Genomic DNA, 13,951 nt, shown 5'->3' on the forward strand with positions numbered 1-13,951 from the left:
ACATTGGCACTTAATTAACATTAGACAGGTATTTCCTGAGTCTGGATTAGGCACTGTATTGACCATATATTTCTTTATATCATTAGTTAAGTTTTCAAGTTTCTGGATGTGATTTCTCCAAAAAGGGTTTTAATTTTTTGATGGCCAAGACCATGTTTCCTATTTCTTTGCCTCACCACCCAATGTGATTAGCAATGTACCTTGAACAGAATGCCTGCTCAATAAATATTTGCTCCTTGAGTGATGGCGGGCACTCTCTGAATTAATGAGGTATTACTGTGGTTCCAGCTGATTGCTGCGCAGATGACCGCGTTGACTTGAGCCTCATTAGCGCAGCCATGTCGGTATGGCCTATGTTGATTTATGTGACTCTCCTTAATGTTCTGGCGAGTCCTGAATACCTGAGGCTCATTTATGTCATGTCACAGGACTGTACCCCGGTGAAATAGAAATCGTGTTCGCCATTGTTATATTTAATCATTTTATCAATATTTATTTTGGAAATTAGAGAATCACAAATGAGACAGAGAATGAGTCTGTTTATAGAGGAAATAATTGGCCTGGGGAGTCAAAGATTCGTATTCAAAGGAGTCAAGCAGCATCTCCACCTCTCAGTGGCAGCTTTGACATTCACGCTTATGGACATGTTCTCACAGGTACATGAAAAAGTCCATAACTTTGGTCTGTGTATCAGTTGAACTATACTGATCTAAATAACCATCATAAACATTTCAGTGTATGTCTTTTTAATGTTATTTCTTTATGTAATTTGTAGAGTTGAAATCTTCATTAATGTGAAGCTAAATTATTGAGAACAAATGAAATTTTCAGGTTTTCTTCATCACCTCACCAGATATCCTAGGTTAAATTCCCAAAAGTTTGTTTCTCTTTTATGTCCATAGCTTATTGGTTACCTATAAAATTGCTTTTTTTTTTTTAAGTATTTGAGCCAAGGATCAATGTCTGAGGTACATTACTCATGTAATTTTTGTTTCTAAAAAATATGTAAATTTGTTGCATAAGCAATATGGAAATTTCATTTTTTTCCATATTAGAGGAGAACAGTTGGTTTACAAGTGATAAAATACATCTCATGAATGTTAAAGGTGACCATGGGTCTTCCCCAACGGCTCAGCAGTAAAGAGTCTGCCTGCAATGCAGGAGTCATAAGAGATGTGTGTTCGATCCCTGGGTGGGGAAGATCCCCTGGAGGAGGGCATGGCAACCCACTCCAGTATTCTTGCCTGGAGAATCCCATGGACAGAGGAGCCTGGCGGGCTACAGTCCATAGGTTCGCAGAGAGTCAGGCACAACTGAAGCAGCTTAGCATGCACAAGAGTGACCAGGGTTTTGTGAATTTTTGATTCCCACTGTCTGCTGTCCTTCCGCGAGCGCAGGTATCCCCGCTGCTGTGTCGGCTGCAGATTTGCAGTTTGCTCTCCAGAGTCTAGAAGAAGTGGGACAAGTCTCAGTGACCCGAGAGGGAGGCTGTGCTGGATACTCATGGCGCGTCAAGTGGAGAAGCACGTGTGGAAAGCAGCCTCTCCTGCAGGTTCCCTCACGTCACCTGGGTTTTGTTTTCTTCTGTTTTCTTTGCTGATTTGCACCCTGCCTGGTGCCAAAGAGACCTGGAGACTGTGTGTATTTTAAAAATGCAAATGATAGACTAAACATTGAAGGAATTCCTTCCCATTCCTTTCCATAAAAGGAAATTGAGGGAAAGAAGATTGTTCAAAATTAAGTTGACCAGGCATTCTCTTTTGTGGAGAACAGCTGTTGGTGCTTTATGCCTGACATTCTATGGGGGAAGTTCAGGAATCTATGGATTAGAAGACCCTTGACAGGGGAAGGAAGAGCACAGACAGGGCCAGTCTCAGAACTAAATCTGTGTAAACTGTGAGGGAAGGCATTGTGTAAGGGAGAGGGTGTACTAGGGATATACTCTATGGGGGGCCAAGCATAATCTGTCGTGCTGTCTATAATTCTATCTTTTCACTAGAGCTGTTTTCTGGGTCCTTGGATAGTCTTCTGGTTCCAAAGATGACCTTTTCAAGTTCATAACAGAACCACACTTTTAAGTGTTCATCTAATAACTTTTGCTTAGAGTGTGCTTGGGAGTACGGGAGTAAAGTCACATTTAGAATACGTGAAGGTGAAAGGTCTGGAAGAGACTTTGGGCTCAGATGGTAGACATCAAAAGTATGCTTTCTAGTGATGATGAGAGCGTGAGAGGCCCTCTTATCCTCACCTACTATTGGTGAGACAGTAAAATCAGTAAGGCCATTTGGGAGGATAATTTAGTTGTGTATACCTTATGATTCAGCCATTTCAAATCTATAACTCCATTCTACTGAAATAATAATACAAATAGGAAAAGAGATAGGTACAGAGTTAGTCAATGCAGCGTTATTTGTAATAGTAAAAAAAAAAAAAAAAACCCTAGAAATCTAAATCCTCATCAAGAGAAAAATAGTTGTTAAAATGACACAAACTTGGCATGAATACTGTGCAGCCATGTATAGACCCACATATATTCACCTGGAAAGATGTCCTTGACAAAAGGTGGGAAAAAATACAAAACTGCTTTTGGAAAATGGCAGAGGAGACTCAAAAAAAAGTATATAAACGTAGAATATAATATGCCATACTTAGACTGTATGGATGTTATACAGATGTGGGCCTTATTTTAAGAAAGCACATGTCCTGAAACTAGAATTAGAAAATTCTGTAACTGAGACAGAATTGAATAATGACTGATGTCCCCTTGGTACCTCTGCTGGTGTCTGCACACTCTTCCCTTCGTTCTTCCCTGACCTTATTCATTATTTCTGCTCCTGGTCACTTTGGCTCCCACAGACCCACCACGAAGACTCCTATCTCTTTTCTAGCCTCTGTATGCATGGGAAGGCTGCCATGTTAGCAGTGCAGCTTTGGAATGACCAAAGTATGCATATTGATCTGATTTGGTTTCATTTTTACCATTATCAGAAAATATAATCTCATCAGTAGATGCAAAACCAGGGGTAGTCAGAGGCCAAAACTGTGAAAGGGGAAACATTGAGTCTTGGGTGGAAAGAAGACCACATTTTTTCAATTATTTAAAGAATCATTTATCAAAATGGTCATTTTTCAGAAAGAGCATAGAATATTTTGACAAAATCATATTCATAAATTCGTGTTTCTCAGACATATTTTATTCTAAATATTCGAGTTAATTGTAGTCATTTAATTCAAGTTGTGATTGCGGCAATATATGATAATGCAATGATGTTACCAGTTTTTTCTTTGACAGATTATGATCATTTTTGAAGAGGCTTCTTTTTTCAAAAATGTGACCAAACGGTTTTGAAGTATTTTCATTTTCTGACATTTCACTTTTAGCCATGCTTAAATTTAAAAAGAAAAACTAGTGTGGTCATACTTATCATAACATTTCTAGTGAAATAATCTTATCTAAAAATAGATAAATGATTCCAACGTTTTTGGAGAAAATGCTAACATGACAGTTACAAGGATAAAGGAAGGTGGTTTATTCAGACAGCGTGTACTGGGAGACCTACTTCGTACACCCAGCAGACAACCACAGGTATTTTTGAAAATTTATTCATTTTCTGTTTTGCATATAGGGTTATCGTTACCATCTTTCTAAATTCCATATATATGCGTTAGTATACTGTATTGGTCTTTATCTTTCTGGCTTACTTCACTCTGTATAATGGGCTCCAGTTTCATCCATCTCATTAGAACTGATTCAAATGAATTCTTTTTAATGGCTGAGTAATATTCCATAGTGTATATGTACCACAGCTTCCTTATCCATTCATCTGCTGATGGGCATCTAGGTTGCTTCCATGTCCTGGCTATTATAAATAGTACTGCAATGAACATTGGGATGCACTAATCGGGTGGAGAGGGAGGTGGGAGGGGGGATCGGGATGGGGAACACATGTAAATCCACGGCTGATTCATGTCAATGTATGACAAAAACCACTACAATATTGTAAAGTAATTAGCCTCCAACTAATAAAAATAAATGAAAAACTAAATAAATAAAGTAAAATGTTTTAAACACACACACACAAGAAAAGAAAGTTTATTCATAATTTTAAACATATAACTATTTTGTAATAAATTAAAGACCCAGTAAAACTGAACAGATGACATCTTTATATTCATGTGACTATTTGTTAACAGAGGATCAATTCAATAATATTTCATGACTTTTGGGAAAATTATTAACATCTTCTTTATGATAAAAATGGATTTTAAGCTTTGCTGTTAGTATTTGAAAATATATCCTTTCATTTAATCTTTGTCATATTTCTGTAAAGCGATTATTAACCTACCACTTACTGAGAGGGTGTTAAAGATAAAGAGTAAGGAGTTTAGGTGATTTTCTCAAGAGCAACCTTTGTTTTTATCCATAGCACTAATTACCTCCAGGGCATAATGTGCATTGACTTTTTTTGGTAAGTTTTTAGCCTTATGCAACTCTGTGTCCTATCTCTGCTAGAGTGTAAGTTGGGTGACAACAGGAATGTCATCTGTTTTGTTAAATGTACTTATCCATTTACAGCTGTGCCTGATATAATGGACACATTTGCTGAATGAGTCAATGAAGTGTCAAAACAAAAAGTATGAGTAGAATAAATTTTGGAAACTAGCAAACAAGCGAAACTCCATGACTTTTCTACATCCTACATATATTCGTCTAACCAGGCTACCTCTCTTATCCCTGTGTTTGTTTATTTGTAGGTTGAAGTCTATGTCAATGAAATTCCAGCTAAATGTTCAGGCAACTGTGGGTTTACATGGGAACCCACAGCTACTCCTCAAATCCTGGCCATAAACCCTTCCCAAGGTAATCTCTTGCTTTCGAATTTGGAGTGCAGGGTGGAAGACAATTAGCAATAAATGTAAACTCTGATAGTGGTTAAGCAGACAGCTCTACATAGAAAAAAATGTATCAAATCAGAAAGTTATGGAAAGATCATTAATTTCCTTCGGGAAAAGTATCACTGTTGACACTGGACTCACTAGTATTCTACTTTTCCCCGTTCACCAAGTTAAAATCAATATCTAAGATTTCTGATATTGAGGCAGTTTTGTTAAACTACTAGCGAGGGTTTTTTCTAGAATCTTTCATCATATGAGACCACTTCTTCTAGGAGACATAGTACTAAAACGTCAGTAACAGGACAGCTGCTGTTTAATAAAAGAAAATAATTAGGCCCTAGATTTGAGAATAAGAGAGAGAAAAATTATTGCCAAGAACTCAGTCTAGAGGGAACCATCATGAAACACCTTCATGGTATGTGATTACTTTTAAAAAATGTGATTACACTTTATGTCTGAACTCCCAAGGGTTGAAATAAACAGAATGACTAAGGATTGTAAGGGATGGCTTTTTTTCAGACAGAAAGATAAGCTCAGATACTGTAATCACTTATTTAGTATTGATGGCTAGTAGGAAAACTCACCTGCTAATTATATCAGCAAGCAAAAAAACCCATTGAAATCTTTAAAATATCACATTGTTATGTTGAAAGAATATATTCTTCAGACTTTTATCATAGCGTTATAATTGTTATAATACTTTTTAATGTAATTATTATACTAATATCTTTTTATAGTATTATATATAAATTCATGTTATCCCAAAGTTAGTATCACTACTGTAAAACCTTCAGAACTCTCAAGAATAAAGATTTCATGAACTTTAATTTGGTTTTAGTCCTTTGATATTCTTATTTTTTAATCCATCTTTGTATTTTGTAATGGATTTCCACTTTTGAATTCCACTTTGGTATTCTTGTTCTTGAATACATCTTTGTATTTTGTAATGGACTTCCACTTTTAATTCTTGGAAATAATATTTCCTACTCAGTTAACGTGAAGCACCTTTTGCCGCATTTTAAATGTAAACTAATAAAAAAAAAATAAGTATAAATAATGCTATTAAAAACACCCATTTTCTCCTCCATGAATATTTAGCAGCTGTTAACACTTGTCATAGTTACTTCAAGTCATCAGAAAAAAATATAGGAACAGCTATAGCTGTCTCTAAGCACTATGCTCAGAGCTGGTGCCCTGCCACCTTCCCCAGCGGCAAGCACAATAATTAATTTTGTCTGTATTCTTCCATGCCATTTTAATTACCCTTTGTGTATAACACAGACATGGTGATTTTTCCACTTTTTAAGTTTATCCATGAGCTATTTCATTGTAAATATCATTTCCACCTTACTTTTGTCATTCAGCATTTGTTTTGAGAAATATATGGTTTTATGCATATGTAATTAATCAGTTTAAAATACTTCGTAGATAAACCAATTTATTTGTTCCTCTATTGATGGACATTTAGACTGTTTACAAGTTTTTTTGTTTTTGCCCATGACTGTATTGAACTTTCTTATGAAAATCTACTATAACATATATGCTACAACTTCTTTAGGATTTGCATCCTCCATGTAGATTACTAGGTATATGTGTATTCACTTCATTAGATGACCAAATTGCTCCCCTAACTGACTGTACCTCCAGTGGGTATGAGAACGTCATATTATCCACACCCTTGCCAACAGTTAGTAATATGAGTTTTCTAATTTTGGTCAATCTGATGAGTGTAAGAAGTTATCTCATCATTGTTTTTACGTTGTCTATTCCTTGGTTAGTAATCCACAGGAACATCTATGTTTCTTGGACATTTAGATTACTTCTTCTTCTGCAAATTGCTTGTTAACATTTTATATCCATTTACTAGATTGTCTTTTTTCTATCAACTTGCACTGGGTATTATGGTTGTCGATTCTTTGCACGTATCTTCCTAGTGTATCACTTATGATTTGTTTTAGTATCTTGTTCATGGAAACATTTAATTTATATATGCTTTCCTTTATGGTTAACTGTGGCTTTTTGTATCTTACCAAATCCATCTCTACATGAAAGCCTTAAAGATATTTGACTATGTTTTTTTCTAAAATTTTGAAGTTTTGATTTTTCATTCTTAGCTATTTAAATCCATGTGAAATCTATGTTGTGTGTGATGTTACATAAGTAGGGTGACCATTTCATGTATCGAGCAAACCTGGATAACTTCAGAGTCAATGGAGAACATTCAGTATAAGATGCTGGGCCAGAGAGGATAAGCCTGGAATACCCCAGGCACTTTAGGATTGGTGTCACTCCAGCTAAAGTAATCATATCACTATACTACTTGTATAGTTTATTCTTTTTTTCTTGAATTTGTGATGGCAGTTCTGTCATAGTCTGAGTTACCACATGGGGATGTCTGTTTAATTTCTTTGTCATAAGAATAATTTTCCTTTGCTTACATCATTCCATACTTTGAGTCAGATAATTCTTTCCACTAATCTCTATCAACACACAGATTCCAAACATGAAGCAATGTGCAGTAATAAAATGGGAAAAAAAATACCATTGCTAAATAAATGTCTTTTTTCCCTGCTTGCTTAAAGGCTTATTATTTATATCTTTTAGAAGGTAGGGTCATTTGCCTCTAAGAAATATCTGATTTAAAAGCAACAGATTCTATGTTTTGTCATTTTAATATTGTCATTTATATTTATCATTTTCAGGGTCCTATGAAGAAAACACAATTCTAACCATCTCGGGTTCAGGATTTTCTCCTAGTTCACCTGTCTCAGTCTCAGTTGGGCCAGCAGGTTGCTCTCTTCTTTCTGTGAGTGGTAGGTTCTTTTAAAATGATTATTTTTGAGTATAATTGCTTTTCTGTAAGAGATAATAGAATCAAAGATCAGTGTTACAATAATAGTTTTCCTATGTACCTTTGGGGTCATGAACTTGGCAAACTGCTCTAGATAGATACCCTATCTTTTTAATCTTTGGTTATAACCACAGACTAACTCTTGCACTGTTCTACAGTACCTCTATCCGTAACAGTTGATTTTTGTTCTTTTTCTCCTCATAAAGAGATTACACAAAGTCTTTCCTTCTTTGGTATATCTCTGGAACACAAAAACGCATAGATTGCTGCTCTGATATTCCGTGATCCTCTCTGCTCATGCTTTGAAAATGTCACATTAGTCATAGCAAGAGGACATAGCCATCTTCCTGCACTTCTAGTCCAAAGGAACCTCTATGCATTAATATAGAATTTAAATATCATTGTACTTTCTATTCATGGAAATGAGGAACATAACTATTTTTTTACCTAAAAATTCTAGTTCATAATCCTAGTTATTTTTCTTAATTTTAATAAATTTAGATTATATAAACAAATTCTATATCATTTCAGTCTTTTTCTTTTGCACCATATGGCATGGGGATCTTCGTTCCCTGACCAGGGACTGAGCCTGTGCCTCCTGCCTTAGAAGCACAGAGTTTTAACTACTAGACCACCAGGGAAGTTCCTCATTTAAATTGTTTTTAATTTACATCTTCTGTGGATTCTTGGCATCAAATAGTCAATATTATTATATTGTATATCATAATAACAATGACGGTGATGATGTGCACTGTACTATAAGCCCACATATACTGATCTAAATGAAAAATAGGTTTTCACTTAGCTTTTGATCACTTTTCTTGTTGAAACCTAGTCTTTTTACTCAGTTTGTGACATAAACAATGTATTGGACCAAAATCTTTAAATTATTGATATAAATTACCTTATATATTAGGATTTAAAATTGTTATTATAGTAACTTTTTAGCCACAGTAGTTCTCAGGAGCAAGTTGTTTACTCTGCCCTCATTATTATTTTACCTTACCCTTTTTCTGGGAGGGTCTGATTCACAGCATTAGGTAGATTATAAAGGTTTTCCTCCCATTAATATATGAGTAGTTTTCCTCAGATATGTTTCTTTGGAATATAAAAATGAAGGCCACTTTTATATTTGCAAACATAAAATTTCAGTAATTTTATCCAACAAAAGCATTTCTTGACCTTTTTTTTCTTCTTTTATCACAAGAAAATGAGATCCAGTGCCAGATTCTGAAGGGAAGTGCTGGAAGTTTCCCAGTTGCTGTGTCCGTCGCTGATGTTGGCCTAGCATGGAATGCAGAGGAGAAGGGATTCCACTTCATTTATCAGAGTCAGATCTCACACATCTTGCCTGCTTCTGGAAGCCTCGCAGGTAACAGTTAATTGTTCCAAACAAAGGAAAATTGCCTATATTTCCATCATTCATTTCATGAAACTATTTCTAGAACAGGGTGAAGGGAGAGGACTCCAAACCTTCCTCGTTCAGAACAAAGGAGACACCTCCTTCGGAACGCACAGTGATTCCCTGGATGACTAATTCTTTTGTTTCTTATGAAGCACAAGTCAGGGTGACTGCTTCTACTACATCTTAGGTTATTGAATTAATATCATCAATTATTACATGTTCCTATAACAAGCTCATTAATTATGTCAAGATAAGATTTATTAGTTATTATTCTGCTTACCAACTGCTCCATTTGTAATCACAGTCTCAGTGGAGCTACTTGACCCAGAAAAAGTTCCAGGAATAAATCGGGGAAAGGGAGGCTGATGCAGAAGATGAAAGAAAATAACACATTTTTCCAGTCTTGCTGTAATTTTTTTGTGTTTTGTTTGCTTGTTTGTTTGATAATGCTTAGTTTTGAATTTTGTGCTTTGGCTTTGATCTTTGGGATACGTTCTGTGTTTATATTTTAAGTTATTTTTATTTTGTTGGGATTTTTAATTTACTTAAAAAGTAATTCACTCTCATTTCCCACTAGTTGAATAAATACAAATAGCATAATTTCTCTTTAGGATGAAGAAGACACTGTGGAAAATAGCAGTTGCTGCTAGTAATGTCCAAAAGCAAATGTTAGTTGTGAATCTGTGTTATTTCATTCAATCACTTAGCCCAGCCTCTTTTCAATTCCAGACTCTGGAGCTCAGGCTATGTGGTCCTTGATCTACTTGTCAACCCATCTCTTGGATGATTAGACAATTCTAGAATGATGAGTTAGATTACTGCCAAAGTGTCTTTTTGTTATTGTTAACCTATTGTGTTTCTGTTGTTACTTGATTTTGTGTTTTTACTAATGAAGGTGGTACTCTTCTGACTGTATCTGGATTTGGCTTTCATGAATATTCAAATGTATTAGTCGGAAGTGAAACCTGCAATGTAATTGAAGGGGATTTGAATAAAATAACCTGCAGAACACCAAAAGTAAGGCATCCAGTTTTGGTCATTTTTTTTCTAACTCTGAAATTGTGTGAATTAAAGAGCACCTCAGTAGAGGGTGAAACAAATGCCTTATTTACCTAACGAGTGCAGAGGTTCATAATGTTCTTTAACAATTAGTTCTTCAACATCTTTCTGCTAAGATCCAAATACAAAATATTATCTCCACAATCTAGATACTTAGCATCATTGAGGAAGAGAGACACATAAACTAATGTTATATAGTGTGTTTCATTTGAAATAATAAAAGTAAACACACAAGTGAAGATAAAATACAGTGGGGAGAGGATGTCAGGAAGAGTTTCATGAGCAAGTTCATGTCTTGTCAGAGGTGGAAGGATGATGAATGGGAGTTGACAAGGAAAATCCAAGGATGAAAAAATATACCAGTAATAAGTAGTATAAAAAGTTCAGGGAGGCAACTCTAGACATTTTGGGTCTCTTAAAGGAATATATAAATACTTTAAATGGGTTAAAGTTTCAGTTTGTTGACAAAACACACAAAATGTGAGTTTTCCCATGGAATTTTACATTTTAAGACCAATCATTGTTCCTCTATTTTTAAAAAGTGTTTAAATTTAAACCAAAACTGTTTTACTTACTGTTTGCAGAAGGATGATGAATTAAGTCATTAATATCTAAGGCTATAGACAATTAACTGTAGATACTATTATGTAGTTGATATGTGAAAGTTGCTCAGTCGTGTCCAGCTCTTTGTGACCCCATGGACTGTAGCCTGCCAGGCTCCTTTGTCCATAGAATTCTCCAGGCCAGAATATTGGAGTGGGTAGCTAGTCCCTTCTCCAGGGGATCTTCCGAACTCCGGGATCGAACCCAGGTCTCCCACATTGCAAGCGGATTCTTTACCAGCTGAGCAACCAGGGAAGCCCAAGAATACTGGAGTGGATAGCCTATTCCTTCTCCAGCGGATCTTCCCAACCTAGGAATCAAACAGGGATCTCTTGCAATGCAGGTGGATTCTTAACCAGCTGAACTACCAAGGAAGCCCCGAATTTGAGCATGCATTGGACTGAATGATGGCGATAAGAATCTGGGGGATATAGCAAATTAAAACTTCATTTAAATTATGTCATCCAGTTAAACACTGAGTGAGAACTAAGTAAATACTAGATGCTGGGAAAACTGTTTTTCCTAATTGGGAATTGTGTGCTGTATCAGTGAAAGCATCACTTATTTTTCTTAGGTTTCAGTCTTGGATTCTGGAACCATGTCAACAAAAGATACAATAATGTCCTTTATCCATGAAGAGGAATAAATGTTTCATTCAAGCCTATTTTAAGAGCAAAAAACTCAAAACATTTAGTATAATATGCTTTATTAATTAGAGAATCACTTGTCCAAAACATTGAACAACCCTGGGGAATCCAGTAATGTAGATGTATTTGAATTGATCATAAGCACCCACAAAACCACTATATCTTATACCTTTATCTAAGAATTTAAACATATAACCTACATTTGATACAATAACTTTCCTCCTTTGACATCACAACTTTCAAAGTATCTGATAATTAACTCTGATTCATGACTTTGGGGAAAAAAATCTTTAAAAGTTTATTTTGAGAGATTCTTTTTGCTTTTAGCCATTGAATTTCTGTATCTTAATATTTAATGTTTGCTAATTGTTTTATTTTTTCCTCTTGTTTCAGAGAATTGAGGGTACAGTTGATATTTCAGTTATTACCAGCGGAGTTCAAGCCACAGCAAAAAATGCTTATAGTTATAATTGTTTACAGACTCCAGTTATAACCGATTTTAGTCCAAAAGTACGGACAATACTGGGTAAGGAATCCTTCAATAAAATTAGTCATTTGATATATATGTGTATGTCCAGTGCATTGGACAATATATGTATTTGTCTGATGCAATGGACATGAACTTGGGCAAACTTCGGGGGATGGTGAGTGGCAGGAGGTCACAGGTTTTCTTTTTTAACCGTGAACTGGTCTGTTTATTATATAACTTTGAACATTTGCAAGAAGAAGAAAGATATAAATTTTTAAAAAAATTCTTTGCCATCTTCTTTTCCCCGTTAAACAACTGAACATGAATTTTATCTCCCTCTGGCAGTTATTAGTTCTTTCATTGATTTCATTGATTCTTTTACCTCTGAAAGTGGTTCAGTTCAGCCGCTCAGTCGTGTCCGACTCTTTGCGACCCCATGAATCGCACACGCCAGGCCTCCCTGTCCATCACCAACTCCTGGAGTTTACTCAAACTCATGCCCATCGAGTCGGTGATGCCATCCAGCCATCTCATCCTCTGTCGCCCCCTTCTCCTCCTGCCCCCAATCCCTCCCAGCATCAGGGTCTTTTCCAATGAGTCAACTCTTTGCATGAGGTGGCCAAAGTACTGGAGTTTCAGCTTCAGCATCAGTCCTTCCAAAGAACACCCAGGACTGATCTCCTTTAGGATGGACTGGTTGATTCTCCTTGCAGTCCAAGGGACTCTCAAGAGTCTTCTCCAACACCATAGTTCAAAAGCATCAATTTTTCGGCGCTCAGCTTTCTTCACAGTCCAACTGTCACATTCATACATGACCACCGGAAAAACCATAGCCTTGACCAGACGGACCTTTGTTGGCAAAGTAATGTCTCTGCTTTTTAATATGCTATCTAGGTTGGTCATAACTTTCCTTCCAAGGAGTAAGCGTCTTTTAATTTCATGGCTGCAGTCACCATCCGCAGTGATTTTGGAGCCCCAAAAAATGAAGTCTGACACTGTTTCCACTGTCTCCGCATCTATTTCCCATGAGGTGATGGGACCAGATGCCATGATCTTAGTTTTCTGAATGTTAAGCTTTAAGCCAACTTTTTCACTCTCCTCTTTCACTTTCATCAAGGGGCTTTTTAGTTCCTCTTCACTCTCTGCCATAAGGGTGAAAATGGTAGGATGTCCTAAATCCAATGAAAGATAAGATGAGTTGGTTTACTTCATATTCAAATTTTGTACTATATAATACATGGTCTCTTTTTGTAAAATTTTCTTTTCTTTCAAAATAATAGGAGAAGATAATTTAATGATTAAGGGTTATAACTTTGGAAATGAACTGACACAAAACATGGAGGTCTACGTTGGAGGTAAATCCTGCCAGGTCCTTCACCGGAATTTCACAGATATTAGATGCCTTTTGCCCAAGTTGTCTCCTGGAAAACATGATATCTATGTCGAAGTCAGAAACTGGGGTTTTGCATCAACAAGGTATGGTAATGACGTAAACTTGATAGAGTCATGGAACACATGGTACTAAGATATTGGGATAGGAAGAGAAGCAGTAATTAAACCTGGTAATATTTCAATTGATTTCTTCACCTTTCTAGAATTCCCTTTACAAAAGATTCTGAAAATATCTCATAAAATGCAATATGATGCTTAGGTTGAGACCAACACCACTTGGATTAGGCTGTAAGATTCTCTGCAGAACTAGGTTTATGTATATGTCACATGATTTTAGTTCATTCTGGAAATACTGTCAGGCAGTTTCTAGGGGTAGACACTTTTTTAGCCCTGGATTTTATAGTGGCGAATAAGAGGCATGTGTCTCCCACCTTAGAGCTTCTCAGGTGGCGCAGTGGTAAAGAATCCACCTGCCAATGCAGGAGACGGAGGTTTGATTCCTGGGTCAGGAAGATCCCCTGGAGGAGGAAATGGCAACCCATTTCCTGGAGGAAATGGCTCCAGTGTTCTTGTCTGGAGAATTCCATGGACAGAGGAGCCTGGCGAGGCTACAATCCATGGGGTCGCAA

At 36.3% G+C, this 13,951-nt stretch overlaps 1 protein-coding gene across 1 annotated transcript in view; it reads left to right on the top strand.

The window, feature by feature from the left end:
* Nucleotides 1-13,951, top strand: part of PKHD1L1 (PKHD1 like 1) — a 168,295-nt gene that overhangs the window by 58,792 nt on the left and 95,552 nt on the right. Inside the window, exons 24-32 of the mRNA XM_065903297.1 lie at nucleotides 509-656; nucleotides 1,398-1,552; nucleotides 3,464-3,586; nucleotides 4,756-4,861; nucleotides 7,599-7,709; nucleotides 8,955-9,119; nucleotides 10,048-10,169; nucleotides 11,855-11,987; nucleotides 13,211-13,406. Coding sequence (XP_065759369.1) covers nucleotides 509-656; nucleotides 1,398-1,552; nucleotides 3,464-3,586; nucleotides 4,756-4,861; nucleotides 7,599-7,709; nucleotides 8,955-9,119; nucleotides 10,048-10,169; nucleotides 11,855-11,987; nucleotides 13,211-13,406 — 1,259 coding nt within the window. The remainder of the gene's footprint in view (nucleotides 1-508; nucleotides 657-1,397; nucleotides 1,553-3,463; nucleotides 3,587-4,755; nucleotides 4,862-7,598; nucleotides 7,710-8,954; nucleotides 9,120-10,047; nucleotides 10,170-11,854; nucleotides 11,988-13,210; nucleotides 13,407-13,951) is intronic.

This window comes from Muntiacus reevesi, chromosome 12, assembly GCF_963930625.1.
Source record: "Muntiacus reevesi chromosome 12, mMunRee1.1, whole genome shotgun sequence".
Classification (NCBI taxonomy): domain Eukaryota; kingdom Metazoa; phylum Chordata; class Mammalia; order Artiodactyla; family Cervidae; genus Muntiacus; species Muntiacus reevesi.